Source organism: Barbus barbus (genome assembly GCF_936440315.1).
Source record: "Barbus barbus genome assembly, chromosome: 29".
NCBI classification, from domain to species: Eukaryota; Metazoa; Chordata; class Actinopteri; order Cypriniformes; family Cyprinidae; genus Barbus; species Barbus barbus.
Window position 1 is genome coordinate 27,978,815 of NC_136757.1, and position 19,875 is coordinate 27,998,689.

At 36.2% G+C, this 19,875-nt stretch overlaps 1 protein-coding gene across 7 annotated transcripts in view; it reads left to right on the top strand.

The window, feature by feature from the left end:
* Positions 1–19,875, top strand: part of LOC306849418 (phosphatidylinositol-3,5-bisphosphate 3-phosphatase MTMR3-like) — a 34,876-nt gene that overhangs the window by 6,928 nt on the left and 8,073 nt on the right. For 5 of the 7 annotated variants that reach the window (XM_079384414.1, XM_079384416.1, XM_079384415.1 and 2 more), the window contains exons 2-16: positions 752–833; positions 1,702–1,780; positions 4,206–4,295; positions 4,865–4,981; positions 10,678–10,760; positions 11,492–11,643; positions 11,891–11,987; positions 12,142–12,255; positions 12,637–12,839; positions 12,950–13,081; positions 13,165–13,276; positions 15,426–15,621; positions 18,583–18,768; positions 18,856–19,026; positions 19,652–19,797. In XM_079384414.1, coding sequence (XP_079240540.1) covers positions 1,778–1,780; positions 4,206–4,295; positions 4,865–4,981; positions 10,678–10,760; positions 11,492–11,643; positions 11,891–11,987; positions 12,142–12,255; positions 12,637–12,839; positions 12,950–13,081; positions 13,165–13,276; positions 15,426–15,621; positions 18,583–18,768; positions 18,856–19,026; positions 19,652–19,797 — 1,802 coding nt within the window. In that variant the 5' untranslated portion in view covers positions 752–833; positions 1,702–1,777. Of the gene's footprint in view, positions 1–751; positions 834–1,701; positions 1,781–4,205; positions 4,296–4,864; positions 4,990–10,677; positions 10,761–11,491; positions 11,644–11,890; positions 11,988–12,141; positions 12,256–12,636; positions 12,840–12,949; positions 13,082–13,164; positions 13,277–15,425; positions 15,622–18,582; positions 18,769–18,855; positions 19,027–19,651; positions 19,798–19,875 lie in introns of all 7 variants that reach the window. The other 2 variants (XM_079384420.1, XM_079384419.1) reach the window with 1 other exon arrangement.

The following is a 19,875-nucleotide window of genomic DNA, read 5'->3' on the forward strand; positions in this document are numbered from 1 at the left end:
TTTGAACGTTTTTGCATAGGGACGCTGTTGCCCTCTGGCCATGAATCAACTGAACTCACTCACATATGACTCTCAGGAGACACACAGGGTCACTGAAATCGTCCCATCCATGACACGGTGTACTTCTGCTAGTCTTTGACAACATGGGTTTTGTTATCATCTGCAGAACGGAATAATTTCATTCTTTATGACTCTTTAGTTAGTAGAGCTTCATAGATAGCATTCATAGGAAGAAAAATAAAAACCAGTTGGTGATGAGCGTTGGTACACTTCCACAGAAGAGAAATCTTATCTCATTTGAATTTTAGGTGTGAAAACTTGCTTGTTTTCTTCCAAGCAAACTTTGATGTTACAGTTTACTGAAATACAACGTTTTGTGGTGTTTAGTTCATGTCTGTAGTTTTGCGCTCATACATAGTGTTCTCCTGCAATAAATCAACTTTTTGCAAGAAAATAAGGGATATATAATCTTTGAAAAAGCTTTGAGTCAATTATTTGTGATTGAGCCTAAAATGAAGCCTGTTTTCAGAAAACTCAACCCAACTATATGCATCACTGACTTGATTTCACCACACAAGCGTTCATGATCGGCTCTGCCCGCCTTTGCCCACAGAATACCATCAGCTCCAGGACAGCTATATTTACCAAAGTGTGAAAAGCAGTATTTTCAGAGATGTTAAGCAATGTTTGGAATGGAGAGTGATGGCTTGAAAAACTGTGGTCTCATTTTTTTTCTAATCTCTCTCCACAGGTTTCAATGTCATAACACTGAGTGAAACCAGCAGTGCAGGATCATACAAAACAAACCTCACCTCATTGCTTTTAGGAGTTTGGTAAGTTCTAAGTACATCTATGTGAATTAGGACTGGATGTGTGTGTGTGTGTGTGTGTGTATATATATATATATATATATATATATATATATATATATATATATATATATATATATATATATATATATATATATATATATATATATATATATATATATATATATATTTTTTTTTTTATGGTATATCAAAAAGTGTATTTTTAAAATGTGATTGTTGGTACATTTTACCAGTATTTACCATACTTTCAAAACAAAATTTTTTTATATATATATATCCTTTTTTCAGATGTACCTTTTGGAAAAAGGCTTTTTGAACTGTTTTACTGAGAAAAACAAAAAAAAAATTCTCAAATTATTTTCATATTGCATATTTTCCTATTTTAATTTTTGTTTTGAAAGTATGGTAAATACTGGTAAAATGTACCAACAATCACATTTAAAAAATATACACTTTTTAATATACCATAAAAATATCAAAATATACATATTTTGATGTATCCATCCAAAATTTGGCAAATGGCCTGAAATTTCGTGTTATACGGTAAATTCCTTTTTTATGACTGATTATGCGATTGCGTCTGCATTTTCCGCATTGCGAAAATCTTAGGGCCCTAGGATTGGACACCCCTGTTTTATATGCACCTCTACAAGTAGTGAATAAATAGGTAAAAAAAAAAAGACCTATGTGAAACAATTTACTAACATTAATACATGAAAATACCATTTGGAAACCATGAGCATTTCAAGTGAGGGTGTGAACAAACTTCAGTCTAATTATATGACATTGATATTTTTAGGAAGTAGTAGAGTAATTAAATTTAAAAAGTTTCTATTAAGTAAATTTATTAATTTTTTTTTTCTTCATACAGACTGACGTCTGCAAGAGAGAGCGAACAAGTGGAAGAAGACACAACAGTGTTGCACCCGCACTCCTTCACCGGGGCTATGGTAAAAAAAAACACCTTCAACATTTCTCTCTTTCCTGCACGTGACTCTCAGGCATTGGTTCAAATGCTGAATCGGAAACTGCTCATTGATTTCTCAGGCTTTTAATCAGCTGAAATGAACGCCGCTCAGACAGTGTCAAAGTCCCACCCTGACTGCTGTCTCAGCGCAGATCAATGCCCTCTTTAGACAGACAGACGGGATGAATGGATACATGTGTGCTAGTGTCATCAGTGAGTGCTGCGTTATAAAACAGTTCCGGCTCCAAACTCTGATGGGATAAAACACATTCAAAGCTGTTAGATGCATCAAGATAGATGCGTCTAGATGCATCATCTGTGACCAGCAATTGATTTTTGTCTTACTATACCTTCTATTAGTTCCTTGGCAACTAGTAAACAGCCTAACAGTCTATAATATATATGAATGCATTAATTTGTATTAATGCATTTAATTATTTATTGAACATTACTGTTTTGTATCATATTTAATACTTTTGCAGCCATGTTATAGTCCTGAAATGTAGTGATTTTACCATGGTTAAGGGATTTTAGGCCTTCTGGTGAACGTCAGAACTAACAACACCCCTTAACCGAGGTAAAGCACTGTAACTGAAAACTAAGCTTTATTATGAACCTTTCATTTTAAGCGATTTAACAGAAGCAGCATTTGCTGTATTTGTGTTAGAGTCTGTATATGTCTGTGTTCAGAGAAGTGTACCTCATTTTCTTGTTTGCTGAAGTGTCTGCGGACAGTTTAACGAATGGCTCCGGTCTATGCTCGAATGCTGATGGATGTTTGTTTACACATTCCTAATGAGTTATGCACATTATTGTTTGTTTGCTATTCTGCCCATCTGAGCCCTGTAATTCTCTGTCTGGTTCTGTGCCTGTGCCCTCAATGGGCTGCCCCGGGCCCGGCCTCTAGTGTGTTTACTGAGTCGTGCTGATGGCCATTGTCAGCGCTACACACAGATGGCCATGCTGCTGATCCAGCAAACACACACAACCTTATAGATAGAATGTTACTTAGTTGGTTAGTTAGTTGGCTTAGTTTATAAACAACTAGACACTAGACAGACAAATAGATAGATAGACGAATGGATGGATGGGTAGATGAATACAGTTAGTTATTAAATACAAAACCATATAGATATATATAGAATGTTAATTAGTTGGCTGGTTAATTAGTTTCTACACAACTACAGATAGATAGATAGATAGATAGATAGATAGATGGATAGAGTTAGTTTGTACACAAACACAACTCCTCTGTGCATATTTCATCCAGTACACTCTTGTCTTTGACTGGGCAGCATTTTATGGCACAACCAGATCAGTCCGTCTTGAGGACTCTCGTGTTTGAGCTAGACAACATGGCGACACAGCTGCCCTCTCTCACGGAGTCTCTCCTATTTGTGGAAACAGAATCCAAACATTCTCTGCCAATCTGAACTCTCAAGGCTACTGCGGGCCGTAGCCTCTCATTCCTGCATACAGAAGTGAATGGAATGACTTATGCCCTGCTCTGAGTCCTGAAGCTCATCACACAGATTGTGTTGAAGGCAGGGCACAACTCTAATAGGATCTTGCCATGGAAATGAAATATAAACATTTTTGTGTATTAAGGATACATTTTTTTCATTTGTTTAGTACATAATTCCCATTTGTTTACTATTATTCTCATTTAGTAGATGCATCCAAACATTTCACTTGCATGTGTATCATTTGGCATATATAGCATCTATTGCTGGTGTCTGTGTGAGTGATAGTAGTGGTCATGATTTACTATAACCCAGTGCCCTTAGAGTCTTATGTAAAGCCGCCGTACTGTATCGGTTACAGGAGTGCCTGTTATATCAGAAATAGCAGAAGTGACCTAAGAGCAGGACGTACTGGCAAACTCTCCCTGTGTCATTACAAATGTTTTGCCGCTCTGAAGCCCAGCCAAAAATGGTATTGTTTAAGGAAATGCTTTGACTACTCTGTCCCCAGTTTAATTTAGATAATCACTCATTTAATCAGAGGTTTAGTCATAGACAATGTTTTATCCATATAACAGTTTGCCTTGTGGCCCCTGGGAGTGATAAAACTGGAAAATGAGTTTGTATATTTTTAACTTGTGATGTCAAATGTTTGCCTTTTGATAAAGAGGCTCTCACACTCTTCTATTGCTGCAGCCGGACATAAATTATGTGATGTGGTGTGAATAATGAAAACATGTTCGGGTCACATCATTAAAAAAATGAATAAAATCAGTTGTATTCATTTATTTTGATATAAATTATATTTTGCATGAAGAAAATACAATTTGATCTCAATTAAGATTCTATCCGTAGTTGTTTTGACAATTTTTTGTTACATTATTTGATAGTAGTTGTCAATAGAGTATAATGCAGTGCATTTCTTATCCATATTCTTTTTGACAGGAGGAGGGGGGGCAGCAGAGTCTGGAGTGCATCCAGGCCAATCAGATCTTCCCTCTCAAGCCCCCTGTCCTGGACGATGACGATCTTCAGGTAAGTGGGAATCAAGACCACTGCCGAGATGAATGTTGTTCATTAGGGTGTAGTGGTTCTGTTAATATAATTATCATTTTTGATTCTGACTAAGAGAGGAAATTTAAGCTGTGTTTTTAAAAAGCTGTTTACCTAAATATGCTCCCGATGTGTAGTTTGTCCCAAATAGTAGGCAATGAAATTGTCTTGTTTTGGTCAAAATCTAAGGCTGCATCACTTACAGTGCGTTGTGCATGGTGAAAATTTTCGTTCAAGATGATGTAAGTGTGATACACATGGCTGACTATTAATAGAGTTGCTGGCTATGAAGAGTGTTTAAAATCAAGGTACAATTTTTGTTTTGATGAATTCTGTGCAGTAGAAAAAGAGGAAGCTTTAGGTTTTAAAACAGAGCCTTTGTTTTCAGCACCTCTGACAGGAAGACACATTAAGTGGGTTTTACTTTTGATAGGGTTTTTGTAAATGCCTAATTTTTTGGTATGCAACTCTAAATATCACTAAATATTTGTATTGGTCTAATATTAAGTTGTTTGTTGGATATATACGTTTGAAATGATCATCTGTTGTAGGTGCCCTTCCCAGAGCTGCATGGAGAGTGTACGAAGTTCGTGGGCAGGGCGGTGGATGCCATCATTGCCATGTCCAGCTACCGCCTGCACATCAAGTTCAAGGAGTCGCTTGTTAATGTGAGTGTGTGATTTTTCAACACTTCAATTACACTTTTTATTACTAGAACTGCTCATCATGTCTAAGCAATTGAAGTGGAATAAACAGATCTCCTTCATTGAAACCAGATCGAACTAAACTGAGTAGTATTTGCATTTCAGGCCTTTCATCAAATGTTCTACTTTTAATTTATTTGATTATCAGAAGTTCATCTGACTTTCACATTTGAATGTGTCCCATATATGATGATTTTTCACATACAACACATCTCTTTTTTTGTATGGTAGCTTGTTTTCAATACAGAATAAAAAAGGTAATCGTGACTTTTTATCTCACAGTTCTGACTTACATCTTTTGCAATTCAGAGTTTATATCTCTTAATTCTGACTTTTTGTGAGAAACTCAGTTTTATGAAATGTTAACTTGCTGTTGCCTTGTTTATATTTTTACCCGGAAACAAAAAACTGAATCTGTGAAAATTCAGAGGAAAAAGTCAAAATTATGAAATGTAAATTCAGAATTCTGAGACAAAAAGTCAGAATTATGGGATAAAATGTTGCAGTTACTTTAATATTTTTTTTATTCTGTGGAAAAAAGCTTGCATAGTTTTGTGTGTATATGACAGTGTGAATGGCAAAAATCACTGAATTTGCTCAGTTCTGATCTGGACTGCTTTAATATGTGCAAATAAATTGGATGCATAGTTTTTTGCATAGACTTTTATTTATTTGTGTATTTTATTTTATTTGCATTTATTTATTTTGTACCTTCAGCTCAGAGTTTCTTGAGTGAAACTGGTCTGTTGTGCCATAGTGTAAGTATGATGGATAACCAGTCCAGTGGTCACTGAAAGACTCTTTTATATGGTGCATGACATGCTGCTAAATTTAGAGCCCACCAATGATGTGAAGGGTATTTAGGGACAGCGAGCCACAGTTACATCAGACACTCTGACAGGCCAGTGGCTGCTGACACCCTGTGTGTGTGTGTGTGTGTGTGTGTATCGAACAGGTCTGTGTTTATTACCTCTTCACTTTCACTGTTTCTTCCCAAGCCTGTTGCCATGGTTGCAGTGGCTTTTTGATTGGGATTGTCCACCCCCGTGCTATCAACATGGCACTATAATAAGGTTCTGGTTACATGCTAATAATCAGCTCTACTATACTCCTCATAGACCAGCAGTCATGATCTAGAAACCATTCAAGCAGAGCACACAGAGCTGCCTGTTCCTGAACTACTGCTGGAACGAGAGCAGGAGGAGTGAAGGAATATTCTGGGTTAAATGCAGAACTGTCATTTGTCAAAAGTTTGTCAACAATCCATGTAAATTGTGCTTACAGTAATGCACTTACAATGGAAGTCTATCTCTCAAATGCACCCTGCAATTCATGATTACAAAATACAAAATAAACAAATTACATGGGGTTTTGTAAGCTCACCATGCATTACATAATTACACATCCTGTGAGAGCAGTAATTGAATGCTCAAGCAGATGCGCATCCGTTTGCATTTACATTCTGCATGGAAAATATATAAGAATGCGCTGTTGCACCTTTAATAACTTTTGTAGTTTATTTTGCGGTGTTTATATAAGCTATTTGATCAAAACTCAAGGTCTATAGAAGAGAATTTATGCCACTAAGAGACTTTGACAAACAAAAACTCACTTTTGATCTATGAATTTTGGTCTATTGTCATTTGCCACATCACAATCTTTGACGTTGACACAATGTAGATTTTAAACCCAGGAGATGAAAATAAAGCAAAAAAAAAAAAAGCTCAAAATTAACCACTTACAAATAACGTATGGCTACATCCACTGCGCACTATGATGTGCAACAGAAAGACCTCTGTTAAAATCTCAGAAAATGGAAGTTTAGCGTTTCATGACCCTTTTAAGTGCTTATATGAAAGATTAAGTGCGTAATTTGTTCCTTTTAATATAATTGAAGTAATTTCCCCCAAGCACTCCACCCTGAACAGAAACCGATTTGCATTAGAGTCCTGATCTCTGTTGGGGTTTATTTTGCAATAACAACTGGCTGGCTGTACATTATCACTTAACTGTTTTCATTTCTGGATGTTTTATTGTAAGTGCATTAAACTGATAGACAAAATAATTATCAAAATGACAGATACTGTTAAGCTTGAGTTGAGCCCAAAATATTCTTTTAATGTACATGCGATCAGGCAGCTGGGTTTGTTTGTGGCTAGTAGGTGATCAGCTCAGTGCTGATTCATCAGTTGATATCTGTGACAGTCACTTATTCATCAGAGTAAATGAGTGTGACGCTCTCTGTGTGCCTGTGAAAGAGAGAGTGTGTTGTGCGTGAGAAAGAAGAGAGTGATGTGTGTGGTTGATGCTGTGTGTGACTACAGGCCAGTTAGTGAGGCAACAAAGCTGTCGTAAGAGCAAGTGTACAGTGTAGGGCTTGAAATGGAGAGAAAAGAGGAAGGAGGTTAAGAGAATGTGACTGCTAAAGTGTTAGTTTTGCAACAGTTTTGAAAAATGCACAAATGAGGGAGCATAACAGAGTGCAGAAGTCTTGGTGTTTTTAAGGGTTGGTTTTGGCACGCTGTACTGGTTACAGATGTGTAATAGCTGGAATATTGCTTAGAGCAGTCATTTTGAAGTCTGATAGTAATTGCCTTTAAATGTTTTGTTAAAGACTGAAACTGCAGGGATGTGATTTTTCTCTTTCTGACCTAAGGAATTAAAGGAATTAAATTGCTAAATAGCTGTAAACAATTACTAAACCAAATTCCTTTCATACATGGAACAGCTCGTGATCTAGTACTTTCAGCAGCTCAGAGTGGCTTGGTTAAGTAAATTCTGCTCCACACAAACATGCATTTGAAAACACTACACATGCAACCATCTTCCCAAATTTGTGAATCGTCTATCTGTTGTTAACAAAAGCAAAACTTTAGGTCTCCCTGCAGTGTCCTCCAAAATAAAAGCTCTGTGGTTTAATAATTTTTTTAATTTAATAATTTAAGCAAAAAAAAATTACGACCACCTTGAGTAGTATTATTGTAATTTTACTGTTTTCTAAATAATAATAATTATTATTATTATTATTATTACCCAAATTATATTTTACTGTACAACAATACCATTGCAATTATAATATTTTGTATTATATTTTTTATAATTTAATAAAAACATGTTGAATAATTAAATCTATAATTGTATAACAATTAGGGCTGGGCGATATGGCCTAAGAATTTTTTTTTTTTTTTTTTTTTTTTTTTTCCTAATTAAAATCAATCTGCCAATGACAAAGAAATTGTTCAAAACAAGTTTTAACTTAATTTTGTTTGGTTTTCCCTTCTGGGATTTGATCGCGATTTCCCCCTTGGGGTTGAAGTGCAATCAGAAACAACAAGCCAAAAAGACAAGATGGCAGGCCCTGCCATTGTAAAAAGGGAAAATGAAAGTGAAAGTCGTCGTCGTCGTGACGTATTGTCAAGTATGGTGACCCATACTCGAAATTGGTGCTCTGCGTTTAACCCATCCAAGTGCGCACACACAGCAGTGAGTAGTGAACAAATGCACACACACACACACACACACACACACCGTGAACACACACCCGGAAATGTAACTTAACGTAACATAAAATTATGGGACCCTTTTTGATAGGTTTTATTTAAACAAGTTTAACATCTTGCTATTCAGTAGAGGTAGTTCTGATAAACAGCATTAAATATCTGTGACTATTGATTGGGGGGCTGAGCCCATTCGGAACTACGGGAGCCCAGAGGGGTGCGTCAGCGCATGTTAAAGAGAAAACCGATTTTCATTCAAACAAGTCGACGCAAACTACACACGACGCATTTTGCTGTTTTTTTTCTTGCTTTTCAAAGAAAAAATCAATTACAAAACAACAATTTAAAAATATTTACTTAACACTGAACATTTCTTAAAATTCTAGCAGACATTATGCCAACAAAGCACAATTTAACTTCAAATTAATAAGTTAGTAAAATAATTTTTTTGGTAATTTTTGAGACCCCCTTCTTGAATCAGGCATGTATTTTTACTGTGCAAATAAATTCAGCCTTGCCGAGGAGAAGATAATTATTTTAAAACATTAGAAAATATTTCAGATCCCACAGATAGATACAAATCCATTACAGATTTGAACACTGTGTGAATGTTATAATAACTGTATTAATATAGCTGTTGTAATTATTATTATCATTATTATTGTCCTACTTTTTATTTTATTTTACAGAACAACAGTAAAATAACAATATTAACATTTATGAATGTTGATGTAGCTTTTATTTTGGTGGAAACCCACAGGAAGACCTCAGTGCTTTTTTGTTGAAAGCAGCAGATTTATAAATGATTCTCATTAAGAATTTGGGAAGATGTTTGTTGCACGTATCACATTGTCACATCCATGCCTCACATTTTGGACTTTGAACACTGGCGCCGCAAGCTCGTTCAGCGCTGTATGAATGCATGCAAATCATGAGTGTATCAGAAAACATAACGTTCTGCAATTTATTTACTAATCGTTTAAGGCCATTTCGCAATTTCAATCATCATACAGTAACCAGCAACAGCCACCCTTCCTCCTTTCATTGGAGACATGCGATGCAGTGCTAAACAGTCTCTCACTGTTGGTGCTTGTAATGATTTTTTTGCGTCTTTCTCTGACACTTTTAAATGCTTCCACACTGCTGATGTGTTTGCTGCATTAATAAGCGCCTCTGTTTGATCACGTCACGTCATTGTTCGGTACATATTGTCTTTTTCGCTTATTGCTATTTTCGGTTGAACCATTTCGGATGCCGAACATTCGGTGCATCCCTAATTATTCTTTTTTTGGTCATATTGAATAATGTCTTGGCAATATTAAAATGAAAGAATGAAAAAAAAAAAAAAAAAAAAGGATGACAAGACAGCTCCTTCTCTTTTTCTGTCATGAACTTGTTCCACAGCACTGTAGTGATGATGCTCTAAAGGGGTTAAATTTAAAGATGCAAATTTTGGAGAGAAAATATTAAAGCTTCTATCTCTAATACGTATTATCTCACAAATGTGATTTAGTGTTCTCTGACCCTTCAGCAAGCACCCCAGGAATGTTTGAGTGTGGTCAGATTAGTATGGTGGATTTAAACCTCAGCCCAGGAATGTGTGTATCACAGAGGAGCCAAAAGCCACAGTGTACACGTCCACCTCGTGATTCTGTCTTCCCTCTCTTTCTCTGTGAACAGAATTGTTCGTGTGAGGTGTCAGTAAGTAACCACTGGACAGTCTGTCTGTCTGCATGATGTTGTGAGAGCCATGGTCAGATGTGACTTGCATGCTGTCAGTGTGCGATCACGCGCAAGTTCCGGAGCTTGAAGGGGAACTGTTTCAACCGCACGGTTGCAGTGGTGTCCACACACATAAACACACACACTTGATTGAAGCTGATCAGCATGCCACTTGAGCTGCAGAACAAAGAATGAGTTTGTCTGAAATAATCTGCAGACGCTAATCACTAACCGTGTTTGTAAAATCTAAGCCCATGTCTAAACTTTCAGTGTGATTGATTCAGCAGGTTGATTTAATCTTAGCATCAGTTGGGTTAATGTTGACTTCTGGTTTAGATGCTCCGTTTGGTGTGCTGAGACTCACAGTGCCAATAATGAAAAATAATTTCTGTATGACTATCTGTCTCACATTCTCTCTCTCTCTCTCTCTCTCTCTCTCAGGTTCCCCTGCAGCTGATAGAAAGTGTAGAATGTCGGGACATGTTCCAAATGCACATCACCTGCAAAGACTGCAAGGTCATCAGGTTGGTCAGTCTGTCTGTCTGTCGTTCTGTCTGTCTGTTCTATCTATCGATCTGTCGTTCTATCTACCTGTCCATCATTCTGTTGTTCTATGTATGGCTGCACAATTATGGTTAAACTGTTAATTACAGTTGTTAAAATATGTAATCACCATTATTAATAACAATCATTATCATTATTTTCTTTTTCTATTCCATTTCTTCAGAGTTATTGCACTTTCACACAAGCACAAATTAAGAGACCATCGTCTTAGTTGCAGCAAATGGCTGTGTGAAAGAAAACAGACTGGCTGTGTTACACTTTCAGTTGAATATATCGCAGTGGAGATCACTAAACTCCAAATGACATGTTTTCAATGCAAATGCCAAATGAAAATTTTAGAATAGAAAACCAGCAGAAAAATATTGCAGATGACTATGCTTAATAAATCAAGAGAAATAGTGATTTCGATTAAAATACAGTTTGTTGCAGCCCTAGAACTGTTGTTCAATTTATTGTTTTAACTGTCTGTCTATCTGTCGTTCTATTACTCCATCTACCTAAAAGATATATCTAAATCTAAAAATGCTTATTTAAGCAGACTGACTATTGTGACTTCATTGAAAATGTAAAAATTTTTATAGCCATTTTATACAGAAATGCAGGTCAACCCAAGTCTGTCTGTATTTGACATTCTCTTTCATTCTATGTCAGTATGTCTCTAATGCAGTAGATCTGATGTGTGTTTTGACAGGTGTCAGTTTTCCACGTTTGAGCAGTGTCAGGAGTGGCTGAAGAGGCTGAACGCTGCAGTCCGTCCCCCATCCCAGATAGAGGAGCTCTTTTCCTTCGCCTTCCACGCGTGGTGCGTGGAGAAGGAGCAGCATGGCGACCTGTGTAGGCCAGGTACTGTCTGACCTTCTCAAACCTTATCTGCATGCTTGAGGCTGAAATCAGATGTTTCACAAATAGTTTGATCTCTGTATTTCCTGCTAGTGTTGCATAGCCAGACGGCTTTACCACTTAGAGTCCACAAGATACACTTGTGTATCTTTACAAAGAACCACACAAAATTTGTCCAACTATTTCATCTTTGCAAATCCTCTTCCTCTTTACCTTCAGGATTCATCTCTCACTCGCCTCTCTCTTTTAGGTGATCACGTGATGTCACGTTTCCATAACGAGGTGGAGCGGATGGGCTTCGACACTCAGAACGCCTGGAGAGTGTCTGAGATCAACAACAAGTACAAGTGAGTGTTTCTCTCTCAAACACAAGCACATCTAAACTGCTCTGGACACTCAGTCCTGTCCTGCTGTGTTCGGCAGGTCTGTTCAGGATTAGATGACTATAGACAGGCATCAGTCAGTCCGATCACATTGCCCTCTGCTTGCCCCCTGGCACAGGTTGTGCTCCAGCTACCCTCAGCTGCTGCTGGTTCCAGCCTGGATTACTGATAAGGAGCTGGAGAATGTGGCGGCCTTCCGCTCCTGGAAGAGGATTCCGGCAGTGGTTTACAGGTCAGTCAGCTAAATCTGTTCATAAAATACATGGAGAATCCAAAACCTAGTGAGTTGCCTCCTTAGGCAACGTTTTAGGTATTCATTGTTTTTTTTTTTCAGTAAAAAAAAATAAAGTAATTTTGGTACTTTAATTTATTTCACTTACTTACCAAGGAAACATTTTCTAGTTTTTTAATTTTTCAATTTTATTCATAATTCTATTTATTTTTTATTTAAAATTATAATAATTTATTTCAAATAATAAGTTGTTTTATTATTTTATTTTATTTATATTTCTATCTTCTATTTCAATTAATGAAAACAATTTTACTAGTTTTACAACAAAGCTGCCTAGAACCGTCAGAGGAATATTCGAGATCTTTAATCACTTTTTACCAGGCACCAGAGCACAGGCGCAGTGATCGCTCGCTGTGGTCAGCCTGAGGTCAGCTGGTGGGGCTGGAGGAACGCAGATGATGAGCACCTGGTGCAGTCCATCGCCAGAGCCTGTGCCGTGGACAGCAGCTCCTGTAAAGGCGTCTCCAACTGCTCTTTCTCCCGCGAGTACACTAACGGAGCTGATCTCTCAGATGTGGACTTCGGTCAGTACCCCTTGGCCCTTAGAAATGTTGACTGAATTCTTAATTTAGGTCTCTGTACTTATTATTGTCATATTATATGACCTGATCTATACACACGTCTTTTTCTATAGACTCGTCTATGACTAACAGCGCAGAGGTGGAGACACTGGCCATCCAACCTCGAAAGCTTCTGATCCTGGATGCCAGGTCATACGCCGCTGCCGTAGCTAACAGAGCCAAAGGAGGAGGGTGTGAATGCCCAGGTACTCTCTCATAGGTGCTCCTTCATCAATCACAATAAAACAAGACGCCCCACTCAATAATGACATGTTGCTCTTCCCTGTAGAGTACTACCCTAACTGCGAGGTGGTGTTTATGGGTATGGCCAACATTCATTCCATCCGCAAGAGTTTCCAGTCTCTACGCTTCCTCTGCACACAAATGCCTGATCCAGCCAAGTAAGTCTTCCAGCAAACATCTGCTGCGGTTGCAGTCTGTCCCCAGTCTGTTTATTGTTGTATTTCACCCTTTGAGGCAACTTTTTTTTTTCTTTACATTTTTTGTTTTCTCCATTTTTTTCTGTAATACAGCTGTCAAGCTGTACAAATATATTCTAAGTAATTGTAGGTATATGTAGGTATGTTATAGGCAACCGACTTAAAATGTAAGGCAAACTAAAAATTTCACTCTTAATCTGTTTTTAGATAGATCTGCACTGTAAAACATTTATTTTTGAAAATAAAGATTATTGGAGTACGTTTTGCAAGAAAATACTTTTTCAGTCTTTCTACTTCAGCATTTCATGCTTAATTCAATATTTTACTTGCTATTTCTTTGTACTTATTTGTGAAATTTACTAGCAATTTTCTAAATGAAAATAGTTTCAAAGTAAATCCTACACTAGTAATTTTCAGTGTACTATGAGCTCTGAGGTTTTATGACATGAGTTTTCCAATATCTGTGTTTCTTGTGACATTATAAACCTGCAACTCAGCCAATTACCAAAATGGCTTTAGCTTATAGGACTAACAAATAATGTAGTCCGTATTAGTGTTGTATTGTTTACTAAAATAATTAAAAATTGTTTTCGGTAATTGAATTGAAAGCTGAAATTAAATATGGATATTAGATGAAAAGCTTAAAAGTAAAACTAAAAATCAGAAATTTTGCTTTGGAAATAAATTGAAATAAGTACGTTTAAGTAATAAAATTAGTAATTTATTTTGTTATATATATATATATATATATATATATATATATATATATATATATATATATATATATATATATATATATATATATATATATATATATATATATATATATATATATATAAAAATTTTTTTTTATGTTATTTTCCTTGTATCTGCCTGTGATTTCCAGCACTGGCTTGTATTTGCTTCCTTTTCCACTCATCTATTTGTTGTAAAGTCAACAGCAAGTCTTCCAAGTGACTCTTTCGGTTTCTTTCACTCTCTCGTTCTCTTTTTAGTCAGCATGAAAAACTCTGTCCAAGAGCTGCTTTTCTAGGCAACAGACATGAATTGTTCTGAGGGAAAAAATTGTAATTCTCCTTTGATTATTCTGATTGTAAATGTCTCGCTACATGAGGTAGTCATATTCATACAAAGGTGAATTTCCTTTTAAACACTATTCTGATTCATATTTCTCTTGGAAGCGATAATTTGAATGTCTCCTCCGGTTACCTGCACTCTGTGTTTACTTGGCTGATGTCAGTTTGCATTGGCTGTATTTGACCATGTTGGAAAACTTTTATAATGAGTATTAACCACACTTGACAGTGCTTTCTTTAGTCCTTCTCACAGTTTTCCATTAAGATTTAAACTCAGTTTTCCTGATGTGCATAAAGCCGTTTTTGTTTCCCTTACATTAGATATAATTGGAAACAGGATAGAATGCAATTTTTTCAGTATGCAGACATACTAAAGGATAAATGTTAAAGCTTATCTGCAGAATTACTCATTCATTCATTGGACATTACAACCATTAGCTTATTTTTAAATCTTTATTTTTAATTTGTGAAAAACATTAAGTCTCCAAAGAGACTTAATGTATAATATTATATATATATATATATATATATATATATCTATCTATCTTATGCTCACCAAAGCTGTATTTATTTAATGAAAATGCTGTAAAAACAGAATTATTGTAAAATATTATTATAATGTAAAATAACTGCTTTCTATTTGAATATATTTTAAAATGCAATTTATTTATGTGATGCAAAGCAGATTTTTTTTTTTCAGTCTTTAGTGCCAAATGATCCTTCAGAAATCATTATATAATGCTGCTTTACTGCTCAAGAAACATTTCTGATTATTATCAATGTTCAAAAAACAGTTTTCCTGCTTCATATTTGTTTTGGAAACAGTTGTTATTTATTATTTTTCAGGGTTCTTTGATGAATAAAAAGTTAAAAAGAACAGCATTTGTTTGATTGCTTTTAATGCACCTTTACTGAATAAAAATTATATACATAATTATAAAAAGGATTCAACATAACATTATGTAATATAACCATATTCACTGGAACATGCTTCAGATGTAAGTGTGTAATGGTCAGTTTTGTTGTCTCTGTAGCTGGCTGTCTGCTCTGGAGAGCACCAAGTGGCTGCAGCATCTGTCCCTCTTGCTCAAGGCGTCTCTCCTCGTTGTGAACGCAGTGAACCGTGACCACAGACCTGTGCTGGTGCACTGCTCAGACGGCTGGGATCGCACCCCTCAGATAGCAGCGCTGGCCAAACTCCTGCTGGACCCGTACTACCGCACCGTCGAGGTGAGCGGTGACATAATGAACAAAAATGGGGAAGACCATTAAAAAAAAAATCCTGTGGTTTGAAATACTCACAAGGACATGTTTACATAGACAAAGGCTTTGAGGAAATGTTAAAATATTTGGAGCAAAACACACTTTAATTAACATCGATTGAACAATACAAAGTCACTTTTCTGCTATAGTTCTCACCCAAATAATACACTACATTCTCAGAAAAAAGGTACAAAAGCTGTCACTGCAGGACGACCCTTTCAAAAGGTACTAATATGCACCCTTAAACGGAAGAAGCGGAACGAAGATGTACCTTTTGAAAGGGTACCACCCCAGTGACAGCTTTTGTACCTTTTTTTTCTGAGAATGTAGTGTATTATTTGGGTGACTTTTCATAGTCTAGATATTTTCTAGCAGCAGCTGGATCTAGGCAGCAGTACAGTACAGACCAGTGTTTACTAGGGGTGTCAGAAAATATCGATACATGTGAGTATCGCGATAGTTTGTTTGGCGATACTGTATCGATTCTCAAAAACGGAATATCGATATTTAAAAAAAAAAAATCATACAGGATTCATGGCAGTTGTTTCGTTTCGAGTTCATATCCCGACTCAAGTGTCATATCCTGGGCTTTTGTGGTAACGTCCACTCTGGGACCGTGGCGCGGGTGCCAACTATGTCCCGCCGCTTACCGGGCGGTAATGTCGCCGCGCGGCTGCAGCTTTTTCTCGTGTTGGGGGCGTTTTGTGCAGTTGGGGCGGTGCACGCGTCGCTGTCTCGGCGATTCCACGCAGAACATAAATACAAACTGAAAAAACTTGTGAAATCAAAGTTGAAAGGTTCTGAGAATGTTGAACATCTGTATTTATTTTATTGTTTTACAATTGTTTTGTTTTCTTTAGGAATCCAGCAAGCACTTTAGTTTTCATTAATATTAAGCAGATGTAATTTTTTGTTCAGATCAAAATGTTATGACATTGTATATTACAATTGTAAACTTAAAACTGTGAACCTTTAAAGCAGGGTCTAAAAATATATATGGTCTTTTTAAAAAAAACAATACATTTTATACATTTAACTAAAGAATCCTGCAAGCACTTTAATTTTGCCCCCTTGACACAAAGTGGTTCAATAATGTTGAATGTTACAGGGACTGATTATTGCAAATGCAGATCCCAGTGTGTTCTGGTTAAACAATTTTTATTTATTTATTGCTAAGGTTTGCATATAGTGGTGTGCTCTTAATGACAGCTTTCCTAAAAATATATCCTATTTCTAAAATAAGAAATATCCCAATATATCGCCTTGCTTACAGTATCGCAATATATCGTATCGCAACCCCTGTATCGTGATATGCATCGTATCGCCAGATTCTTGCCAATACACAGCCCTAGTGTTTACTAGTGGACTCAGTGTGGGGTGAGATTACAGCTTTCACACCATCCAAATAGGCCAAACTCTGACATCAAAAGGGAAATGGGTCTGTGCCAAAATAATAGTGATTAAAATATTTTCTGTTTCTAATAACCTCTAATATCATCCAACCAGTTCCCTTCATTGTTTAGAAGATCCTCCTTTATGCCCTGTTTGTTAGGGTGCAATATATTTGAGGTAGGTTTCAGCTCCTCTAAGACTTTTTACATTCGGATGACTTTTTTATGAAGTCACGCCAGATTTAGTTTTAGTTTGTTTTTGTTTTTAATTAAATCAAATATAAACATTTTCTTTTGTGATTTTTGCTTCATTTGAACCTGTTTCTTGCTATCAATACCAGTGGTAGAATTTAATTGCGAACAAATAAACCTATATTCATAAAGAATATTGAATCTTTCCAGATCTGGTACCTTTTTTCACAAGATTTTGCAAGTGGGCAGCATAATCGATTTCAGTTGAATGTTTTAGCATGGGTATCGATAGCTAAAACAACAATTAGAACTATTCAAATTTTTAAAATTAGAAATAAAAGAAATACATAGGAAAAAAAATAATAATAGAAATGGTGCCTTGGCTACTAATAAGTTTATGCACAAATTATTAACTGAAAAACTAATTAATTAAACCTAAATAGTAATATTACTGTTTAACAAAACATTTTAATAAACAAAATTAACCTAAAATTAAAATGAGAAAGTTAAAATATTATGACATCCAAAATGTTAATAATAACTCTCATTGTATATAAATAATACTAAATTATAATAAAATATTTTTACTGAGTATGATGCCTAGAGACTTTCTTTTACAACTAATAGCAAGCTGTCTGTATGGAAAAAGTAAATGGAAAACTGGACATGAATGTAGTTTTGGAGCTTGAACTCAGAAGATGCATGAGTCATCTTAAAGGTATACTCCACCTAAATGCAAATTTTGTCATTAATCACTTTACCCCCATGTCATTCCAAACCCGTAAAAGCTTTGTTCGTCTTCGGAACACAATTTAAGATATTTTGGATGAAAACCGGGAGGCTTGTGACTGTCCCATTGACTGCATAGTAAATTGCACTGTCAAGGTCCATAAAAGTATGAAAAGCATTGTCAGAATAGTCCATCTGCCAAAATCTGAATTTTATGAAGCGACGAGAATACTTTGTATGCAAAGAAAATAAAAATAACGACATTTATTCAACAATTCGTCTCCTCTGTGTCAGCGTAGCACCATTTTGGAAAGCATCCGATGGACGCAAAGGGTGTACACTATTCTCTGTCATCAGTAACGCATGGATACGCTGTTTTCGTATCAATGTTTATACAGTACGTATCCGTGCGGGTTATAATATCCATGGGGGTATAATAGTGATTAATGACACAATTAGCATTTTGGGGTGGAGTATCCCTTTAAGTGCTGGATCAGGCACTGTATTTTTGACATTCATTTCTAATTGTCTATTGTTGAATGCGTGTTGTGGAGGACATCAAGCAAACATCAAACTTTTGACATCATAAACAGAAAAATCATGTTTCTACTGGCAGGGTTTTCAGGTGCTGGTTGAGACCGAGTGGTTGGACTTCGGTCATAAGTTCGCAGACCGCTGTGGTCACGGAGAAAACGCAGAGGACTTGAACGAGAGATGTCCTGTCTTCCTGCAGTGGTTGGACTGTGTGCACCAGCTCCAGAGACAATTTCCATGTTCCTTTGAGTTCAACGAAGCCTTTCTGGTAGTTGGCGTAATCCTGTGTTTTTTTTTTATATTAAACATGTGTCTTGTACTTTAAGTTGTTAGTCTTTTGGTTTTGTGTGTTCAGGTGAAGCTGGTACAGCACACGTACTCGTGTCTGTTTGGGACGTTCCTGTGTAACAGCGGGAAGGAGAGAGAGGACAGACACATCCAGGAAAGAACCTGCTCCGTTTGGTCTCTCCTCAGAGCTGCCAACCGCTCCTTCAGAAACATGCTGTACTCCTCTCATTCAGAGACCGTACGTCAACTCCTCTCAGTCTATCTTTTATCCATTACACTCTTACAAATATTTACAGGATCATTAATATACTTTTTTATATTTTTATATTATTAATATTTGAATTCAGTTTTTACTTTTAAATCAATTTTCGTTTTTTTTTTTTTTTTTTGGTTTTGTTAGATTTTATTTTTACTTTCTAATTTTTCTTTTTACATTTTATTTTATTAATTGCATTAGTTTTATTAGCTAATTAATCTTTAGTAATTTTATTACTTACGTTTTTTTTTATTTCAAATAATGTAAATGTATTTTAAAAAACAACAACATTGTTGTCGGGTCTGTGTGAAAATGATGACAACCAACTTCTATGTAAATAGCCTCTTGTTATTTGCAGTTGATAAAACATCCTGTCTTGTTCTGTGCCTTTTTTTGTTTCTGCTTTGACTGGATCAACTAAACCAAAAAACTTCCTAAATTTTACCGAAACCTCTCAGGAACATGTCTGAGTCAAAATCCTAGGAAAGAAATAAGTCTTTATGCAATATCTGTTTTTGGTACGACCTGGGCATTTTGTTGTGAGATTAACCCATTTTTATGCAATATCAATCATATAATTATATTCTGTCTCTGCTGTTTGTACTAGGTGCTTCATCCTGTGTGTCACGTGCGCAATCTCCTGTTATGGACAGCAGTTTACCTACCCAGCTCTTCACCCACAACTCCTTCAGATGACTCCTGTGCCCCCTACCCTGCACCTGGTGCCAACCCTGAGGACCAGCCCCTCAGCAGGTAATTGATTAATGCAAAGTAGCTCTGTTTGTGTGTTTTAACCTGAAATACTTCACTTTATGTCTGGAGTACACTACA